Source organism: Aedes albopictus, chromosome 2 (genome assembly GCF_035046485.1).
Source record: "Aedes albopictus strain Foshan chromosome 2, AalbF5, whole genome shotgun sequence".
Classification (NCBI taxonomy): domain Eukaryota; kingdom Metazoa; phylum Arthropoda; class Insecta; order Diptera; family Culicidae; genus Aedes; species Aedes albopictus.
In genome coordinates, this window is record NC_085137.1 from 359,273,268 (window position 1) to 359,294,806 (window position 21,539).

At 38.5% G+C, this 21,539-nt stretch overlaps 1 protein-coding gene across 10 annotated transcripts in view; it reads left to right on the forward strand.

The window, feature by feature from the left end:
* Window positions 1-21,539, forward strand: part of LOC109406167 (protein grainyhead) — an 827,965-nt gene that overhangs the window by 495,685 nt on the left and 310,741 nt on the right. For 2 of the 10 annotated variants that reach the window (XM_062852846.1, XM_062852847.1), the window contains exons 2-3: window positions 19,104-19,202; window positions 19,352-19,744. The exons of the other annotated variants lie outside the window; for them this stretch is intronic. In XM_062852846.1, the coding sequence (XP_062708830.1) occupies window positions 19,135-19,202; window positions 19,352-19,744 (461 nt within the window). In that variant the 5' untranslated portion in view covers window positions 19,104-19,134. The remainder of the gene's footprint in view (window positions 1-19,103; window positions 19,203-19,351; window positions 19,745-21,539) is intronic. 10 annotated transcript variants of the gene reach the window in all.

Genomic DNA, 21,539 nt, shown 5'->3' on the forward strand with positions numbered 1-21,539 from the left:
ATCGATGAGGGTTTTCTGATTGAGTCAGAGATCGCGGAATTCCTACTGGGGCACACATTTGCGCGTATCATCCTCACGGCGCAGGCGCAGCGGTGATTTCGTCATCTGCAAATCGTTGTTGCCACCTGCTGGTACGCGATGACAAATCATCTGCCGGGTAGAGATGCGTTTCGAAGCCATGTTAGGAGTTGCTGTTTTGCAAGAAGATTGATCCCGATGGCGCAACAGTTGGTACAAGTGACAGCTTCCTTAATCATGGGTTGATTCTGTTGTGGAGAAATCGAGACATTTCTGATGGTGTTTCTGACAAAATTCTCTACGTGCTAGTTGAACTTCTCAAAGATTATCTCATAAAATACCAAAAACTTCTGACAACAAATTACAAGATAAAAGTTGGAAATTCAGAGAACAATATTGAAAACAAATCTGACATAGTTTTTTAGGATGCATAAGGAATCCTTTCGGTGATTTCTTTAAAGTAGAAGAATTCCTGATGAAATTTTTGATATCAACACGTTTAAAACTTCTAGTTATCCTATTAACAATTAATTTGGGTCTGTCCATAAACTACGTAGACTCTTATGGGGCCGGGGGTTGGGATCTGGCCAAAGTCTACGTTCCATACAAATTTCAAAAATTTTGTATGCACAAAAATGTAAGAGGGGGGAGGGGGGGTGGTGGTGCACGCTATGTCCAAAGGGAAGTATTATGAAAATCGAATGTACCTCAAATGTTATTCGCTAGGATTGTAGCTTTAGGCCTATAGTTTCAGAATCTGTGCGGTTTAAAATAATTCATCTTGAGTTTTTTGATATTTTTGAATTTTTTCCTGTTTTCCCATACAAATGTCGAAAAAAGTCATTTTAAGGTCAATTTCGTCCCATATAAAAATGTATGGGGAAAAACCCAAGATGGATGATTTTAAACCACACATTTTCTGAATCTAGAGGTCCAAAAATATGGTTCTAGCGAATAAATTTTGAGGTACATTCAGTTTACATAATACTTCCCTTTGGACATAGCGTGTGGTGCCTGAGATGGCCGAAAAAAGTCTACGTAGTTTATGGACAGCGCCTTTCGATCTCGTTTGAATCAGAAATCGATCGCTATCAAAACATTCTCAATCGCTTAAAGCATCAAACAACTGTTCGACATAACCTCAGCCACATGTCCACCTTCTGCTTCCAAACTTCCATTAATCACCTGCCAAGCCAGCCAATGTCACAATTTTGCATTTCACGCGACCTTTAGCCAAATGCTTTGACTGGCACAATCCACCCTCGCCGTGGCTCCCCCTCCCATCAAGCAGCTGTAGGTACGAACAACTCTGTGTCGGACTTCGTAGTTTCCGCACCACATGAATCCCGCATCGCGTCTGTTCGACACACATTCCACCCAATGCCGACCCGCCATAAATCTGGGGGTTCTCGCGCTTCGGCCGGCCGTTTGCAAACACACCGCGCGCACACAGTTTCGCGCTATAAATCGCCGCCACCACCGACTACCACCATCGTTGTTGTCGTTCACACCGCAAGATCGGGGTTGAATTGCAAATGCAGAAATGCACGAAATCCCCGCCCCACACCTTTTTGCGCTCTGTGTTAGATGTTTGGGGACCGACCGCCAGTACCGCTACAGTAAGGGTCAATGCGTTTGAAACTTTTTCCTGTTACTTGTTCGGTCGTCCACATCACTAAATCACTACATGCCGACGTAATCAAAGTCAGTTTGCCGAGTGCTAAATAATGGTCACAGTCTAATATTCTGATTCTATAACCTAATAAGCGAGAACAAGTTTTCCCACAAATTTCGTGGGTAGATTTGGTGTTTTTTATCGTACAAATTGAGCCAAAGGGTCTCAGATTTTTATGAAACTTTTTCCACACAGCCTCACATGTATATATAAATAAAAAAATTGAGAAATATTCAGGGTCGTCTGTTTATCCAGAAAACTCAGGTGTTTTTTTTTGTTTTCCCCTGACACTACTTACTTTGAAAAAGCATAGCTCAAGAACGAAGCACCGTAGAAACAACTTTTTTTTAGAAAATGAAAGCAAATTTTCACAGGAATCCAAAAAAATACGAACTGGAAAAAGATTTCCGTAAAATTATCTACCGTTGAGAAAATTTGTAAAGAAAAACTGGAAAAACTATGCCCAAACTCGTGGAAACTTATCAAAAATATATTTTTGAGAAGGTAATTTCATAAGCTTTCATTGCTTAAATTTTTGAAATGCACTTTTTTCGGTTCTGAATTATGACCAATTTTATGAAAAATGTCCAAATGTGCCATAAAAGCCCTTGCTTTGAAAAATTACAACTCAAGGATGAAGCATCGTAGAAACATTTTTTTATAAAAATAAAAGCAAATGTTGGAAAATATTTTCCAAAAAAATTTCCACCGTTGAGAAAATTCGTAATATAGGCTTATATTGTCATTTTTCGCAAAGTTGGCCATAACTCATCCTGGAAAGTACATCCTAAAAGTTACTGGAACTGAAGTTTAAAAAGTTTCCTTTGTTTTTTCGGCTTTTCTTAATTTCTCAACTATGGAAAATTTTATGGAAAACTTTTTCCAGTTCATATTTTCTTTGGATTCCTGAGAAAATTTTCTATCATTATCATAAAAAATTGTTTCTACGATTCTTCGTCCCTGAGTTAAAATAGAACATGCCCAGACTCGCGAAAATTTTTAATAAAATATTTTTGAGAAGGAAACTTTACAAACTTCAATTGTTATAACTTTTAGGAAGTCCTTTATTTCGATCCTGAGTAATGGCCAATTTTGTGAAAAACGACCATATAATATAGGCTTATATTGTCATTTTTCCCAAAGTTGGCCATAACTCAGGAACAAAAAAAGTACAACATAAAAGTTACTGGAATTGAAGTTTCCTTCTCAAAAATATTTTATTAAAAATTTTCCGCAAGTTCGGGCATAGTTTTTCCGATTTTTCTTTACAAATTTTCTCAACGATAGAAAATGTTGTGGAAAACTTTTTCTAGTTTGTATTTGTTTTAATTCCTGTGCAAATATGCTTTTATTTTCTTAAAAAAAACTTTGTTTCTACGATGCTTCGTCCTTGAGTTATGATTTTTCAAAGAAAAGGCTTATGGCACATTCGGACATTTTCCACAAAATTGGCCATGATTCAAAAGCGAGAAAAAATGCATTCTAAAAATTTTAGCGAATAAAGCTTATGAAATAACCTTCTCAAAAATATTGTTTTGAACATTTTCCACTAGTTCGGGCATAGTTTATCCGGCTTTTCTTTACAAATTTTCTCAACTGTAGAAAATTTTGCGAAAAACTTTTCTAGCTAAACTTTTTTGGATTTCTGAAAAAATTTGCTTCATTTTCTAGAAAAAAAATCTTTGTTTCTACGATGCTTCGTTCTTGAGTAATAAACTTTTAAAATAATTAGCATCAGGGGAAAACAAAAAAAAACTTTCCGGGACAACAGGCGACCCTAATTTTGACCCTTCGGCCCAAACCCATACGGTAATAAATAAGAATCGCCTTTTACGAAGTTTTTCAGGAATTGCACCCTAAGTCTTCAGGATTGCTTCGGAGAATTCGTCCATAAAATCCAACAGGGACTTCTCTCAGATTTCCTACGGGGATTGCTACAGGAGTTCGTCTGGAAATTTCTCCGGGATACTTTCCAAAGATTTCTACAAAAAAATCTTCGGAAATTTTTCCAAAATTGTTTCAGAAGTTTCTCCGCAGATACCTCTAGAAAAACTTTTGAGAATTATTTTCAAAGTATTCTCCAATAGTTTCTCTTAGGATTTGGAAAAACTTCCGAAGAATAATCCTCTCGGGAAGTCTTCCAGAAAATCCACCAAGTATGCCTATGGGAATTCCTTTTGCAATTTTTCAGTAATTCCTCATGTGATTTTTCTAATAATTTGTCCAGCAAATTTCCCCCAAAAAATGTCCTGTAATGCATCCCAGGCCTTAATAGAACAGAATAGCCTTCAGTATTTCTCCAAACAAAGTGTAGATCCCTCCAAAAAATTCTCCGGGCATACATCTTGGATTTTCTTTGGGGATTACCCAAGAAATTCCTCATGGGTTTTCTCCAAGAATTTCATAGAAAAACCCTCTCAGGTTTATTCCAAAAGCTGGCAGATACCTCCAATTCTTCAATCCATCATGAGAATCTCTGCTGGGTTGCTTTTTGTTACAATTCTGCGATGTTAAATGAGTGAACCCAGAATTTTAGACTTTATCATGACGGTCTTTGACGAAAACTAAACTGCCCAAATCAAATCATCATGTTACAGTTTTTTTTTACAGAAAATCTTCCATGTGTTCCCCTAGAAGTGTCACAAACAATTCTTTTACAAAATCAGGCGTGAATTTCTTCACCAATTCCTTCATGATTTTTCAAAAATCATTTCAGATATTGTTTGAGAAATTCGTCTAAGGTTTACTTCAGAAATACCTCTGGATATTTATTCAGAAATTAATGTGGGCATTCGTTTTGAGAATCTATTACAAATTTATCAAAAAAAAATTCAGTAATTTTTCAAAAAATCTTTCTAAAAAATCCGACTGTTCGACCAAAAATTTGCCCACGGAATCTTTCAAAAAGTCCCCCATGGATTCTTTTGCAAATCTTCTTCAGAGAACGTTAGAAATTCCTCTTATCTTCAAAATTTCACAAAGAATTCTTCCAAAGGATCTTGACTGATTTACTTCTGAAATTGCTCCACTTTTTTTTTCAAAAAAAAAAAATATCCATGCATTTGAGCAGAAATTCATCCAGGGATTCGTTCAGAGATTCCTTCAGAAATTTTTTGAGACATTTATTCAGAAATTCAATGAAACTATAAGCGATGCCTTCGGATACTATTCTTGACTTTTTCAGAAAAATTTGTATTAAGGGTTTTCTTTAAATAAATTACTCATATTCTAAAAAAATCACAAATAATTGTTTCAAAGCATCTTTCATAGTTTGCTTCTGAAATTCCTCCATTTTGTATATTTGATAAAAAAAATATCCATTAATTTGAGGAGAAATTCCTCCAGGGTTTCGTTCAAAACTTCGTTCAGAGATTCAGTAAGTAGTGTCAGAAACTATTCCAGAGTTTTGCCGAAAATGTTTCAAAAGTGCCTTCGGAAATTTGTGCTGAGGTTACATTGGAAGTTCCAAGGATTTAACCAAAAATTTCCACAGCAACTTTAAATGTCTGCAGAAATTCCACTAGAGATTCTTCCAGAAATTTCACAAAGAGTTATGTCAGAAAGTTATACATGAGTTTCTGCAGAAATTCCTCCAGGGATTTCCTAAGAAAATCCTTCGGAAATTTACCACATTTTTTCCGAAAAATCCATTGGCAATTCCTTTGAGCATTCTCTAAAACGATCTTCTACGGATTTATTCCAAAAATTTTTTCGGGGTTTGTTTAGGAAATTTCTTCAGAGATTTTTGTTCTTAAAAATTTGAATTACTGTCGGAGAATATTGCTGGTTTTTTTTTCTTAAGAAATACCTGCAGACACTCTTTTTAAAAACATGTGAGATCCATTCGGGATTTTTTGCAGGGATTCCTATAGAAACTGCCCTAGGGGTTCCTTCACAAAGTTTTCGAGGGATTATTTCAAAACATCTTCCATGGATTCATTCGGAAATTTTCCTCAAGGTTTTTTTTTAGAAATTCCTCCTATTCTACAAATTTCATAAAGAATTCTTTCATAGTATTCTAGTTACTTCTGAAATTCCTCATTTTTTCACAAATAATTATCCATGAATTTGAACAGAAATTCCTCCAGAGATTCTTTCAAAATTTCGTTCAGAGATTCCTTTAGAAATTTCTTTAGAAATTTATTCAGAAGCTTAGTAATCTTTTCTGCGATGCTCTGGGATTCCAGAGTTTTTCAGAAAATTCTTCCAAGGATTTCATCAGAAATTCCAACAGCAACTTCCAATTTCTCCAGAAATTCCACCAAGGATTCCTCCAGAAGTTTTTCAAAGAGTTGAATAAGAAAGTTGTGTATGAGTTTCTGCAGAAATTCCTCCAGGGATTTCCTCAGAAAATCCTTTAGGGATTTAATCTATTTCTTTCGGGGTTTTTCCAGATCTTTTTCCGAAAAATTCTTCAGATATTCCTTTAGGCATTCTCTCAAACGACCTTCTAAGGATTTATACCAAAACATTCTCCGGGGTTTGCTTTAGAAATTGCGTTTTCCTGGTTTGCTTTTGAAATACCTCCAGGGACTTTTTTTGCAGCAATTCCTATAGAAACTTCCCTTGTGGTTCATTCACACATTTTTCGAGGGATTCTTTCAAAATATCCCTCGTGGCTTCTTATATATTCGAGAAATAATTTCTTCAGAAATATCTCCAGATTTTCCTCCAGAGATTTCTTTACAATTTTTTCCAAAGATTACTTAGAAAAAACTTCCATACATTTTTCGATCATGCTTTCATGGACCCTTGCTTAAATCCATCCTACGATTTATTTAAAAAATCTTTCACGAATTCCTGAAAAAAAATCTCCCAGTGATTTTCAAAGAAATTCTTTTAGAAAATCCTTGTAGATTTACTTTGAAAAATCATCCATTAAATCCTTAAGATATTCAGTCAAAAATTCTTACAACAAATCTTTTAGACTTCAGAATATCCTCCAGAAATTTCACCAAGAACTCCTTAAGAAAATAGTGCACGGATCCAAAAATGTAGCATGCACTCCTTTAGAAAATATTTCAAGAATACCTTTAAAAAAAATCGTGCACGAATTGTTCCACAAATTCATCTACTTTTTTTTTCACTCTTTTTCATAGAAATTTCTCCAGAATGTTTTTAAAGCATTCATCTGAAAACCTTTCATGAACTTTTTCAGAAATACTCCAGGACTTTTTTCAAAAAAAAAAAACGATTCACGGATAAAAGAATCAGAAGTTCAGAAGTCCTACTAAATTTTCTCAGAATCATTCTAAAGGATTTTCTTCAAGGATTGCTTTAGAAATTCTACAAGAGATTATTAGGGAAATTCCCATGATATCTTTAGATTCCTTCAAGACATTTCACTTTCAGAAATTGATCCAAGGATTAGTTAAGACAAAATTGGGGAACCTTAACCAATGTTTGGGAGGAATTTCTGAAAAAATCCCTGCAGAAATTACCCAAAACTCATGAATGTCTCCGGAAATGCATTCAAAAGAAATTAAGATAACCTTTGCAGGTTCCTTCAAAAAATCTTCCAAAGATTTTTTCAGGAACTCCTCTTAAAAATCTTCCGAAAATTTCTCTGGGAATTTCTACTGAACCATTATCAAGCAATCATTCGAAAATTGTACCATAATATCCTGAAGGGATACTTCTGGTTGTTCCTTCAAGAATTCTCACTGAAAGTTCTCATTGAACAATAAGTTGAAGAGAGAAAAGTCAAGATCCAGTGGGAATGTAGAATCATAAAGAAAAATAATAAGAAGATCACTTCGTTCTGATGAGATTCGAATGCACGACTTCGTATTGCTGCTACAGAGCTTTAACCAATGTAACCACAGAAACAGTTGCCTAATTCCCAAGTGGCTCCGTGGCTTAGATGCCAGGAACGCTCGTCCACTCATTAGGGAGTCGGAGGTTCGGTTCCCTTCGGTTCCCTTCGGTTCCCTTCGGTTCCCTTCGGTTCCCTTCGGTTCCCTTCGGTTCCCTTCGGTTCCCTTCGGTTCCCTTCGGGAACCTATTTTCTATCTTTTTTTTTTCTTTTGTTGTGAACATTGTTCGACGTTTGATGTAGTTGTAGATGTAGAAGAAGAAGAAATTTCATACAATTTCAATCATTATTTCAAATGAAACATCAAATATGGGTCGAATGTATTGATCAACACTGTAAACATCTCGAATAGCATATATATTTTTTTATTTCAATCTGCACAAGTGTGGCGTTCGGCTGCGCGATATTATTAATTAAGTAATTGCTCAAGCTCGACTTTGAGGATATGTTTTTGCGCCGGGGTTGTTAAATCATGAAAATCAGAGTTAGAGCTGGCGCTGGGTGGCGCAGTTCGAAGAGGGGAGTCAAGTAGGGGGATGCAGGATATTGCATTGCAATTAATTTTCTCACCCCGAGGCGCTCTGCAGCAGCACTGAGACTTTGAGGTTAGACAACGACGACGAATCTAAGTCGGTTGTTTATTGATAAGTTCGGTACGGCGGCGGCGTGGTAGCAACAACAACGGCAGTAGCTCTACGACTTTGGACCCTGGCACCGACCGACCGTGTGTGCGGTGATCGTTGATTGCTTGCACTCCGAAGTGCCCGGCTGGGCTTAACAAAGGAAATCGATATGCAAATATGGAACGGACACGTCGCCGGTTGTGCAAAGTATGAATTATTGGATATTTATTTTATAAGGGGGGTAGTTATTGGAATGGGAAGTTGGGATTTTTTTCGAGGGTGGAGTCAACGTGATGTGAAACTAATGGGTTGCCGTTAAAACGGTTAACAGGTTTGATGTGTCGATAGCGTTCGAGGAAAAATGACTTGCGCATTAGTTCAAGCTTCAGCGATGTTAAATATATTTGAACTTATTTTGTTTTGAAATCTTAAATTGATATATAGACGAGCTTTGAACTGGAAATTCCTCCAGAAATTGCACTGGAAGTTTCTCCAGGAATTCCACTGGAATGTCCCCCAGGAATTCCACAGGAAATTCCTCCAGGATTTCCACTGGAAATTCCTCCAGGAATTCCACTGGAAATTCCTCCAGGAATTCCACTGGAAATTCCTCAAGGAATTCCACTGGAAATTCCTCCAGGAATTCCACTGGAAATTCCTCCAGGAATTCCACTGGAAATTCCTCCAAGAATTCCACTGGAAATTCCTCCAGGAATTCCACTGGAATGTCCCCCAGGAATTCCACTGGAATGTCCCCCAGGAATTCCACTGGAGTGTCCTCCAGGAATTCCACTGGAGTGTCCTCCAGGAATTCCACTGGAAATTCCTCCAGGAATTCCACTGGAAATTCCTCCAAGAATTCCACTGGAAATTCCTCCAGGAATTCCACTGGAAATTCCTCCAGGAATTCCACTGGAATGTCCCCCAGGAATTCCACTGGAATGTCCCCCAGGAATTCCACTGGAGTGTCCTCCAGGAATTCCACTGGAAATTTCTCCAGAAATTCCACTGGAAATTCCTCCAGGAATTCCACTGGAAATTCCTCCAGGAATTCCACTGGAAATTCCTCCAGGAATTCCACTGGAAATTCCTCCAGGAATTCCACTGGAAATTCCTCCAGGAATTCTACTGGGGCTGTTTGGGCTCGTTCGGAAGTTAACCATCAATGCTAACTTCTTTTCCCAATCAGCCTAGATAGCTGTGTAGTGTCGGTAGCGGTTGTCTCAATTGGCTAAGAATAACACTACGGATCGCCTGATCCAGTGGTAAGAGTCCACTAAACAGGTGACCCCTAATTCATGGTATTATGCGGCTTTATGCTTACCGTGCCTAGGAATGAATGGTTAGGGGGTCTAATAAAAACCTAACCACAAACGGAGCCTGTGGAGAATTAGGGCGTCCTCCACAGTATTACGCCCTTACTGCGCTAACCGGAGCAATAGTGCAGCGGACCTTGCGTTTCTCCGAGATAATCAGTTGCCCTTTTGAAGTCTCAAATTTGAGGCTAAATAAGGGCGGGATTATTCAAATGTTGTAAATTAGCTTACATTACTACCTATATGGGTTCGCTTAATGCGTTTTCGCTATTGGCGTTTTTCAATTGACACCGGATTGGTTTGTCGTTGATGTTTCCTTTTTGTGTTGTGATTGTGAAGTGTGTAATCCTGTCTAGTTTGGGTAGTGGCTACGGCTAGGAAACCTCAGATCAATTTTCAGCGAAAAAGGGGGCGTGGCCCAAGTGATTGATTTGATTGATTTGTCTTTATTAGAGAGACTTTCAGCCCTTGGCTGGTTCGTCTCTTCGTGGCCCAAGTGGCTCTACTTCAAAAAGCTCATTTTCGTAGGGTAACTTCTATATAGGTTACCTTGTAAACTCAGTTTTGCTTCTTTCATTATAAATGAAGTGTCGTGCCTCGAGCATGCTATATCTTAGAATAACGTTAACAGTATTTTTCAACCTTTCCTTATGGATGTCTTCAAGCAAGCTCTTGTATTCAGCATATTTTTGCTGATATTTGGCAGTATTGCTATGATAATTACATCATCTGAATTAGCTCAAACATTAATTTGAGATGCTTCGGTTTGATGGATTACTTAGGTAGTCCAGTTCATGGATATCTTGATATAGAATTGCACCTAACCAATCTCTGCTTGAGCAGAATTTGTCATAAGTTGACTGATTGGCATGTGTCAGATGAGGAGTCTCCATTTGACCTTCTTTGCACTTTTGAGTGATCCTTCGCAAAATTTGCGTATTCAGGCGTCCCTGCTCAACGAACTAGGGAACCTGTACTAATTGGTTGCGACCACATTTTGTGGATAACTCGCTTCCATTGCTACTCCAAGAGAGTTTCATTGTGGTTTTGTACCTACAACGCCCTCCATTATGGTATACCATAACTATTGCTTTGAAAGAAGCTTGTCTTCTGCGGTCTGTGCGGACTGCAAGAGGTATTCCTGAATGGAACTCTGATCTGTTCAAGTTCAATATATCTTCGGATAAATCATTCTTTTGTATAGTTACAAATCTCTAGTTTCCGCTTGAGAATTATAGCTATATAATCGACTTAGTGGGCCTAAAAAGCTCTGGTTAATTCAAATCTCCAGGAGGAAATGGGGTTTTGTCCTATTTTTCTCCAGAGGGATTTGAGTATTTCAAACATGTGTTGAACTATTGTAGTTTTCTATTGGGTATTTTCATGGCGTGAAATTACTCCACAGTTTTATCCCGAAAGGGTGCGTGCGTTGTGTAAAGATGGAATGAGTTTCAGATTTATCTGGTTACCTCGTTCTTTCTGAAATGCTTGAGACGCATTGTCGATTATCACATCTGTGATGTTCGTCTGGCAGACATGCCTATTCATGTGAACTCACATGCCTCCCAATTTGGGATGTCCACAGTGACTCTTTTACACAAAGTTGTATATGTTTTCAAGAAAGTACTAACTTAAACGCAGGTTTTGCTTGGGTGATTTCTTGAATATTGAGGATGCTTTCGATGCCGTGCCTTTCAATGTCACATTGAAAGTCGCTTGACGTCACAAGCTACCTCCAATGAGCTATAGGCACTCTTTACGCTTATGCTTTTTACAGTGTCTTTTTCAGGGCACTGATTAAACCCGTTGTGGTATGGGCTATGAGCTCTCGTTGCGCTTATGCGCTCATTCCCTTTTCTATGGTACCCCTTCCTATTTCATCACCTTTCCCTTTCCTAATCCCATTCCATCCCTTGTCCCATTCTCCCTCAGGTAAATGATGAAATAGGCTTATATGAATGGCGATGGCACAAATGTCCCAAATGGAGGATAACGTGCCTCTGGAGCCGGCCTTCTGATACCTGATACCTGATACCACTGGAAATTTCTCCAGAAATTCCACTGGAAATTCCTCCAGGAATTCCACTGGAAATTCCTCCAGGAATTCCACTGGAAATTCCTCCAGGAATTCCACTGGAAATTCCTCCAGAAATTCCACAGGAAATTCCTCCAAGAATTCCACTGTAAATTCCTCCAGGAATTCCACTGGAATGTCCCCCAGGAATTCCACTGGAGTGTCCTCCAGGAATTCCACTGGAGTGTCCTCCAGGAATTCCACTGGAAATTCCTCCAGGAATTCCACTGGAAATTCCTCCAGGAATTCCACTGGAAATTCCTCCAGGAATTCCACTGGAAATTCCTCCAGGAATTCCACTGGAAATTCCTCCAGGAATTCCACTGAAAATTCCTCCAGGAATTCCACTGGAAACTCCTCCAGGAATTTTACTGAAAATACCTCCAGGAATTCCACTTGAAATTCCTCCAGGAATTCCCCTGGAAATTCCTCCAGGATTTCTCCTGGAAATTCTTCCAGGAATTGTACTGGAAATTCCTCCAAGAATTCCACTAGAAATTTGTCCAGGAATTCCACTGCAAATTGCTCCAGGAACTCCACTTGGAAAGTCTCCGGGAATCATAATGGAATTTTCTACAAGAATCATACCTATTTCACTGAAAATTCCTCCACGAATTCCTCAGAAAATTTCTCCAGGGATTTCTGTGGAAATTCCTTTAGGAATTCCTCTGAAAGTTCCTCCAAGAATTCCTCTGGAAAATCCTTCAGGAATTCCTGTGAAAATTCCTCCAGGAATTCCTGTGAAAATTCCTCAAGGAATTCCACTGGAAATTCCTTCAGGTATTCCACTAGAAATGCCTCCATGAATTCCTTCTTCTAATATTTCCGATAGAAATTCTACAAGGACTTCCACTGAAAAAAGTTCAGGAAATTCCTCCAGGAATCCCGCTGGAAGCTTCTCTAGCAATTTAGCTGAAACTTTCACAGAAACCCCTCTGGAACCTGTGGTAATCCCTTTAGGAATTTCGCTGAAAATTTCCCCAATAATTCCGCTATGATTTGTGACTATTGTCAAGTGTAGATGACGTTCAGTTCGTAGTGCATGGCCCTTGGTTGATGGCGGAATAGCCAAACCGTGTAACCTGATTTTGAGTGAAGTTTCTTCCTGTTGTTGCGGCTTCCGATCATCATTGAGATAAACTTGTTCAACATTGACTTGCAACATAAATTACAACTCGAGTTTGAACACTCATATGCTCTTTGGAAAGAGATGTTCTTCCAGTCAGTGCAACGCCCGCCTCCCCTGACCGCAAGCAGAAACCTACACGCAAAACAAGAAAAGCTACCAAAAATTGCGATATGCCTTTTCTACCAATTTATGTATTAAAAACGTACAGAAAATGTGATAAATCATAATCCATTCGTTGTATTAAGATGCGCTACACGGTTCCATAGCTTCCATACCACTACACACAAACACCTTCATTCAAACCCGAGAAGTTGAACCGGGTTGCGTCTAAAAATAACTTTCGCTTCGCTGCTGAGCTTCGCGTCCTATTGTCTACATGGAATTTTCCACTTGCAAACAGCAACCTGCTGGATGCGGGCTTTTCAGTGCACAATGGGTCTAGAGTCGTATTTACGAAGACAAAAATGTTTCTGCCAAGTTCTGTCATTTCTTTTTTTTTTCATTATTGTGAAATGATTATGGTCAATCAAGTGCTGATTAATTATTCTCTATACAATATCAGAATGTTTTACAAAGTCATAGCAAATTTACAAAAATAAAACATTCGATTGATTTGATTGATTTGTCTTTATTAAAGAGACTTTCATCCCTTGGATAAAACATTCGAATCATTAGAACTTTTCGAAAAGTTTTCAATAAATTGCTACTTTTTTGCCTTTGGTCATATTTTAGTCGAGTCCAACGATACATGAAGACCAATACATTAGTCACAAACTTTCAAAATTTAATTTAATTCGGTTCGCTTAGTCCTAAGCAGAGCCGTAGCGTGCGGTTGGCCAGGTTGGCCCCGCCAAGGGCGCCAGCCTCAGAGGGGCGCCGAAAAGCCCTAAGGCTAAAATCAAACAGGATGAATGTTATCAAGATTTCACTGTTTTTTAAAGTATCTAAGATTGATCATGTGTTTTTTACGTTCTTCCGATTTCTCAAAAATCAGATTTCTCTAGATTATTTTGAATGTTTACCACGATGTTACCTGGAAATGTATCTACTAGGTATTTTATTTTGAGAAACTATTTTATTTTATTTTTTTTTCAATGAGCAAAGCAATATTAATATGCTTTCGGAATTCCAGTGAAAGTTTCTTTCTGATAATTTCTTACAACATTCTCACTTGGAAATGTCTTGAGGTTACTTCCGAGGTCATTCGTCGCATTCATTCAAGTGTTTTACAGTGTTGACAAAAAGTATTTATATTATTTTTCAGTTCATACCTACGATTGTTGTTGGGATTAAACTCTTTTAAATCTAGCACAAACCATTCAAACACTGTTCACCCAAAAACTATCAGTGTGTTTTTATTTTTATTTTCTCAAAACAAATTGAATATTCTTGGAATTTTCAATAAATTTCACCTAGTTTTTCTTCGGAATTTCTTGCTAGCATTCTTTCCCAAAATCTTCCAAAAATTCTTTCATAAATTCTTCTAGGGATTTCTTTGAAAAAATTTCAAAGAATTTATCCTGAAATTCTTACCGAAACTTTTTCACAAAACCATTAAAAAAATAAATCAAAAATAGATAATCTTTCAAAGTATCTTTAAGAAACTTCTGCAGATATTCTTGCAAAAAATCTCAGATTTTTTTCAACGATGTCTACAGAAATTCCTTCACAGATTCCTTTATTAAATCTTTTAGGGGTTGATACTTGATGATTTCTTGATGATTGATGATTTCTCAATTCTTATTTCTCAATTTTTTCCTGGATTTTGCCAGAAAAATTTTCAATAAATTTTTCATTAAATTTTCCAAAGTTTCCTCCAGAAATACTTTTAGAGAATCCTGCAAAAATATATTTGAGGATTACGGATAAGGATTAAGGATCTGTCATGAGTTCTTATAGAAACTTCTGCAGAGATTTCCTTAGAAATTCCTCCAGCGATTTCTTTATAGATGTTTCTGAGAATTCATTCAAAAATTCTTCCAGGATTTTTTATAGAAAATCATCTATAAATTATTTTAGAAATTCAACCAATTTCCTTCAGAAAGTCTTTTACAGATTCCTTTAGAAAGAAGAAATCTCTCATATTGCTTAGAAAATCTGCATTGATTCCGAAATTGTTCCATGTTCATTATAGATTGCTTCATAAATTTCTGTTCGAATTCCTCTGGCAAACTTTTCATCCTCATAAATTCCTAAAAAATCATAAATTTGGAATTATTTCAGTTTTTTTTCATGTATCCCTTTAGAAAATCTGCCACGGATTTGATCCAAAATTTCTCCAAAGGTTTTTTTTAGATTCCTCCAGGGATTCATAATACCTTCCAAGAATTTGTTTTAGAAAATCCTCCAGAGATTTCTTAAGAAACTTTTTTAGGGATCCCTTCAAAAATTCTTCCAGAAATTCTTCCATTGGTTCTCTACATTTTTTACAAGTATTTCTTCAGGTATTTTTTTCGGGAACTTCTCCAGGCATTCCTGCAATAATTATTCCATGAATTCCATTCGAAATTCTTGCTCAAATGTCTCCCGGGTTTTCATCAGGTATTTCTCCGAATATTTCAGCAGTAATTCCTCCAGAGATTCTAGCTTTATTTCCTTCAGTGATTCCAGCAGGATTTTTTTCCAGAGATTTCAACAAAAACTCATCCGAACAAACAAAATCCAACTTAAGAAACTTCGAAAAAAAAATGCAAATTAGCAATGTTCAAATGTTGTAGGGCGCCAATCTGGATGCTTGCCAAGGGCGCCATGGGACCACGCTACGGCTCTGGTCCTAAGGTACAGTAATTTGATAAACGGAAGTCAAAAACTAGATATAGATAGAAGGGCTCTAATTTCATGTAAAGTTGAATAATCAATCAAGCCCAAATTTGCACCAATTAAATCAAACTCGTTGAGGAACAAGTAATCAAAATTTGAATAGTTTTGGTGGGCTTCATAAAAGGATACAACTTGCTAAACATGTTTTAGGCAATTTTTAAAACTTAGCATGCTTTTGTATATACCACTAGGCGGTGCTAGAGGTCAAGCAAATTTTAAATTTAATATATCTCAGAATTCTGGTTACTTACAAAGTTGGTGTCTTTGACAATGTTGTTTGGTAGGTCAAGGACTTACAGTTAATGGCCCACTTGTTTCGAAATTTTGCCACAAGGAAGCGCAAGTTACACATTTGCAAAATTATGGAAATGAATGTTTTTTTTTCGTAAAGCAATCAAAAAGCTGTAATTTAATTTTCTTTGAACATATTTAAGTCAAGTCAAAGGTTTTTCAAAGAGCTATATATTAGTCATAAATGTGCAAAATTCCATTTCATTTGGTTCACTTAATCCAGAGATATAGCAGTTTAACAAAGAACACTCAAATATGAAACATTTTACTAGAGTCGCTCCAACTTCATGTAAAATTATCCAATCGAGCTCAAATTTGTACCATTTATAGCTAATTGGTTGTGCAACTAGCAGAGAAAATTTGAGAATATTCCCTACACATTATAGAAACTTACAGGTTGCTGAATATATTCGAGATAATAAGTAAAAGATACATGCTTCTACTAATTTGCAACTAGCGCCGTCTACTGGCAGAATCCTGAACTAATCAGCTAATCAACTGAAACATCTTAATAAACCAAACAACATTGCCGAAGAAACCAACTTTTTAAGTAATCAGAGTTCTGATATATATGGAATATAATAATTAATTTATCGTCAGCGCTACCTAGTGGTGGAATTTTAAATCAAACGGCCCATCACCAGTAAAACCTTGGCTGGCCTAACAACTTTGCCAAGTATACCGAATATTTAAGTAATCATGGTGCTAAGATGTACAGTATGGAAATTTCGCCAGTGCTACGTCTTGCTGTCTGTGATATCTGTCATACCAGAGACAGACGTAACACTGATGAAATGTTTATACCAAATATCTCATCATCCTGATTACTTAGAGAGTTGGTGTCTTCGAAATTATTTGGCTGGTCAAGAACTAACAAATGATGAGTCGTTTGATCCAAAATTCCACCACAAGGCAGCGCTAGTGAGCAAACAAATATTATTTTCCATATATCTCAGGACTCAGATCACTTAGAAAGTTGATGTCTTCGGCGATGTTGTTAGGTTGGTTACGGCCGCTCAGTTGATTAGCTGATTGGTTCAAGGTTCTGTCAGTAGGCGGCGCTAGTTACGAATTAATTGAAGCATGCAACTTTAATTTATTATTTCAAATATATTCAGCAAGCTGTAAATTTTTCAATAATGCACCAAATATTCTCAATTTTTTCCTGCCAGTTGCACAACTAGTAAGCTATAAACGGTACAAATTTGGGCTCGATTGGATAACTTTACATGAAGTTGGAGCAACTCTAATAAAGTAGTTCATATTTGAGTGTTCTTCGTTTAATTGCTATATCTCTGGATCAAGTGAACCGAATGAAATGCGACATTGCACAATTATGACTAATACATAGCTCTTTGAAAAACCTTTGACTTGACTTAGACACGTTCAAAGAAAACAAACTTACAGCTTGTTGATTACTTCGCGAAAAAATATCAATCATTTGAATGATTTTGCAAATGTGTAACTAGCGTCGCCTAGTGGACCATTAACTGTAAGCCCTTGACTCACTTAACAACGTTGTCGAAGACACCAACTTTCTAAGTGGTGAGAGTCCTGAGATATATGAAATTTAAAATTTGCCGTTTATTGGTGGAATTTCTAATTAAACGATCCATCACCATCCATCATGGCATCGCAAAAAAAATTATTAGAAAGCAGATTTTTGAATCAGTTTAACCAGACGAACCACCCTAACATAACAATAATAGGGAATAGGGTCAACAAATGAAAATAAACTTTCTAAAACACAATGTGTGTCTAAAAACTTAAAGCTGAAGCTTAAACAGTTTTGTCTTCGCAAATACGGCTCTGGACCCATTGTGCAGTGTGGCGGCTGTATCACTTCCATCACCAAGCCACGTTTGTGTTGATCATGATGGCTTTCAGCCTCTTGTCTATTCATGTGCAGTTATAGCCGTGCTGGTTAGAGCGCAGGATACCGTGTATCACCATGATAGTGTCTCGGTTCGATTCCCGCCGCCGCCCGTATTTCTTTTTAAACATGTATTGGTATTTGATGCCGCCGCTGCTGCCATGATCAGTCTAAAAATAGAACAAATAATGAGAAACCAGTGCGACAGAGTACACGCACACATGCGAAATTTTCCTTTTCCAGGTTCTAGGAAGCCAATACAATTTTTGGTATACTGCCACCTACCAATTTTTGTATTTGCAAGGCCCTAATACAATATTTGTATATGTTTCATACCCAAATGTATTAGAATCTGCCAATCTCAGGTTGCGTGTAGTCCTCCACTGCTGATCCTCGTACTTAAATTGTTTACTTATGTTTTACATCGCACGACCAGCGCCAGGACGGTGGCTGCGGCGGGGGTGAATAAATCTCGAAATTGATCGTAATTATCTCACGATCGAGAGTGTGGCCGGCCTGTCGTTATGTCTGCGCACCGTAAAGCTATCGCGCACAGCCGCGAATCGTCGTGGTCTTAATAGTGACGTAAAAGGGTGCAAATGCTGTTGGCATAAGGGGGCCTCGCACGTGGCACTAAATTGCTTCCTTTCGGTGGTTGGTGCGCGGCGGGGTTGGATGAGGGCGAGGGAGCGAGAATAATTGAGTTCTGGTCAGACCCCGGATCGAGAGTTCACTACTGACTGACTAGTGCAATAATGGTGCAACGTGGTGCAAGCTCCTTCCCTGGAGGCAGACCCTACGCCGACACCCAAGTTGCGCCAAACTAATCATGTATGTAAAGTTGCTGGGTGCTTTTTATTTGTATGCTAATTTCTAGTGGTAGTAATTTTTATTTACGATCATAAATCAGTCTATATATTTTGTTTATTTTGCCAGTCGCCCTCAGACCATTTATCACTAATCAATGCATGTGCCACGGAGCGTGCCTGGCTCTGTTGCACTTAGAATCTGGATCGCGCTTAGTGTATCAACTGCGAAGTGGTTGGTTGGGCATTGGCCATTTATGTTCGAGGTGACCCGCCCTTTTATTGTTATTGCAAATTCTTTCCGTTGCCGTTCCGAAGGTAGGCTGGTTGCAGTTTTATGGGCTAGATGGTTGAGCAACCGGAAGTCACCTGTGTGCCAGATTTGAAATAGCGGTGCTATGTTGTAAACCCTTCTACTGCAATCATTGAGGTCTAATTGGTATACTATTTGGAGCTTTGGAAGGGCAGTACTATAGGCAGATCATTACACGTATAGATAACATCTTGAAATCCATAGCTCGAAGAGCTACCTGTTGATCGGATCGGAAAGCACACTCCCTGATGAAGACATTCCTCTCTACCGCTACGGGAAGCCCATAGATGGCTACGCAATAAAACAAAACAAAAAATCCAATCGCCTGTGAACTTTTCTCTCCCATGTAGCCGTCGAATCGTATCGCACCCCGAATCGCCGATGTCTGGTGATCCGGTGAGCAGTGATAGCATCGCACACATCAGCGCCACCCAGGCAGCGTACGCTCGGTAAGTACAATTGAATACCGCGGAACTCCCCGCCCAAAATCCCCTCCTTCTTTCCCCTTACACGAATACAATCGACCACGAACTCCTCCCCAATCATCATCACCGTTTCTTCTCTTCTCGTGGGGGGCAACCTCACCCCATCTTCGCAGGTATTATGAACACCCACTGTCAGCAGCTACCTCCACCACTGCCGCAGCCGCCGCCATGTTAACCGTCAACAGCATCAGTGCGCACAGCAACAACAACAACAGCCACAGCACCGCCAGCAGTAGTCCGGTCGGAGGCACCAATGGCAGCCACAACACACAATCGTCGTCGCCGGAAGACGATACCCACCACAATACCAATTCTAGTCTTGCCCTCAACTCCCTCGCTCACCATCAGCAACAACAGCAACAGCAGCAACATCATCACCATCAGCAGCAACAGCAGCAACTCCAACAACAGCAACAGCAGGAGCTGCACCAGCTGCAGCACAACAATAACGGCACCTTCATCTACGAGTACTACAAAGTCCAGGACAAGGACGGACTTCAGTGGAGGTACTAATCTAATCTAATCTAATCTAGTGCTTGCACAGCCAGTATTGAAAAGCATCCTGGAAATACCGAAATTACTTCTGGTATTTTCTTGTCATCATTAATATTTGCAGCATATCAGGTATGATGTGATACAAATATTAAAACGGCCAGGCCCACTGTGCAGACTAATGGTTTCAAAGATAACTCAAAAAATTGTGGCAATCAGATTACCCACGTATGAATAACATGGTTGACACAAGTTTTCGAATTGGAGGATTGATGAAACGGGGACAACCGTACCAACCGTTTCGTTATCAGGGGAATGAGGATTAGGTACAAGATCGTTGGGAGTGGTGAAGCTAAGAAGGTTAATACGCACTCCATTGGTATGCCTACTCCTGGGATGGAACACAGGTATTTGATCTGTATCCGGGCTCGAAAGCCTAGGCTTAAGCGCCATTACTCGCTCTCTGAAACGAAAATAAAATAGCATTACAGATCCCCCCTCATACAAACCTTACATTTCCCAAATATCCAATAAGTTTATGAAAAAATAAACAAAATAAATTAGATAGATCTCCCCCCATTCTGGATGGAGAAAGTTATGAGGTCAACTTTGAGTACTCAGAAACTGAAATCACTTGAAAATATCAAAAAATTGATTACATTGAAATTTTGGTTTGGATTGGGTGCGTACTCATAGAAACGTATTATTACTAGTATAAAAAGGAAAGATCAAACCTTAATGACGACCTATGTCACCCAAGTGCTGGTTTCCGTCGTAGATTTCTTCACTACCATTGGACCACATGACAGTCGTTCGGCGGGGATTGCCGTTCTGCAACCCGACTCGTCATCGCAGCCGCAGTTCGAATATAGTGTAGCTGTGGGGGACTCTTTGTGGTCTTCTCCTGGCTGGACCGTCAACAACCACTCGATAGGGGGATCCGGTCACATGACGATTAATGTTGCCGCACGCTTACACTTTATCCAGGACCAAAATTTCCTCCGGAATTAGCAACTGCAGACACTAAAACTTCAAAACGTTTTCGAGTATTTTGTGAGTTTTGTGAGTTAAACTTAATCACAAAAAGGCACAAAATTGACGGATCAAGAAAAAATCCACGGACTTCAGTGGAGGTACACATAAAATTCAATTACCCCCTCGCTCGTTCGCCATCGCCGCATCGGTTTTGTGGCGATCGGTGGTGGCCATTTCTCCTTCTGAAGCTTACCCAGCGAACTGGGTGGCTGTCCGTACCTAAATGAATGGATTAATAAATGGGGGGGAAATTCGATTATGGGTTGCGTACGCCTCCTCTCGGTGGATCATAGGCCTGTGTGTGAAAAATCAGGGTGGGAAAACTATTTTGAAGATCACTTCGGTGGATGCTACATTGTCGTGGGTGTCTTAGAAGCATTTCTGGTGATTTGACTTTTTTTTCCTCGCTGGTAGTCAGCACATTTTCTGAGCATTACCCGACTGAAATGTTTAAACAATCAAACTGATGACTTTTGATAAATTTCTTCAAAACGTGCAACATTTTACACTGACAACCATCGACGTTTTTTTTTATAATTTAGCAAAACATCGCAGATGTAGAAAGGTAGAATCGGACACGGAATTTTAAATAAACTTTTAACATTTGCATATCAATGTATAAGAATTTCAACTGTCGAATTCGATACATTAATTCTTCCGCTTCCTGATTTTCACAACCAGTATGATATCACTTTTACGAAAATGATAAAAAATACATAAATTTTAAGAAATTGGCATTAGTTTGAAACTTAGCTTTCTGTTACTTTGTTTTTG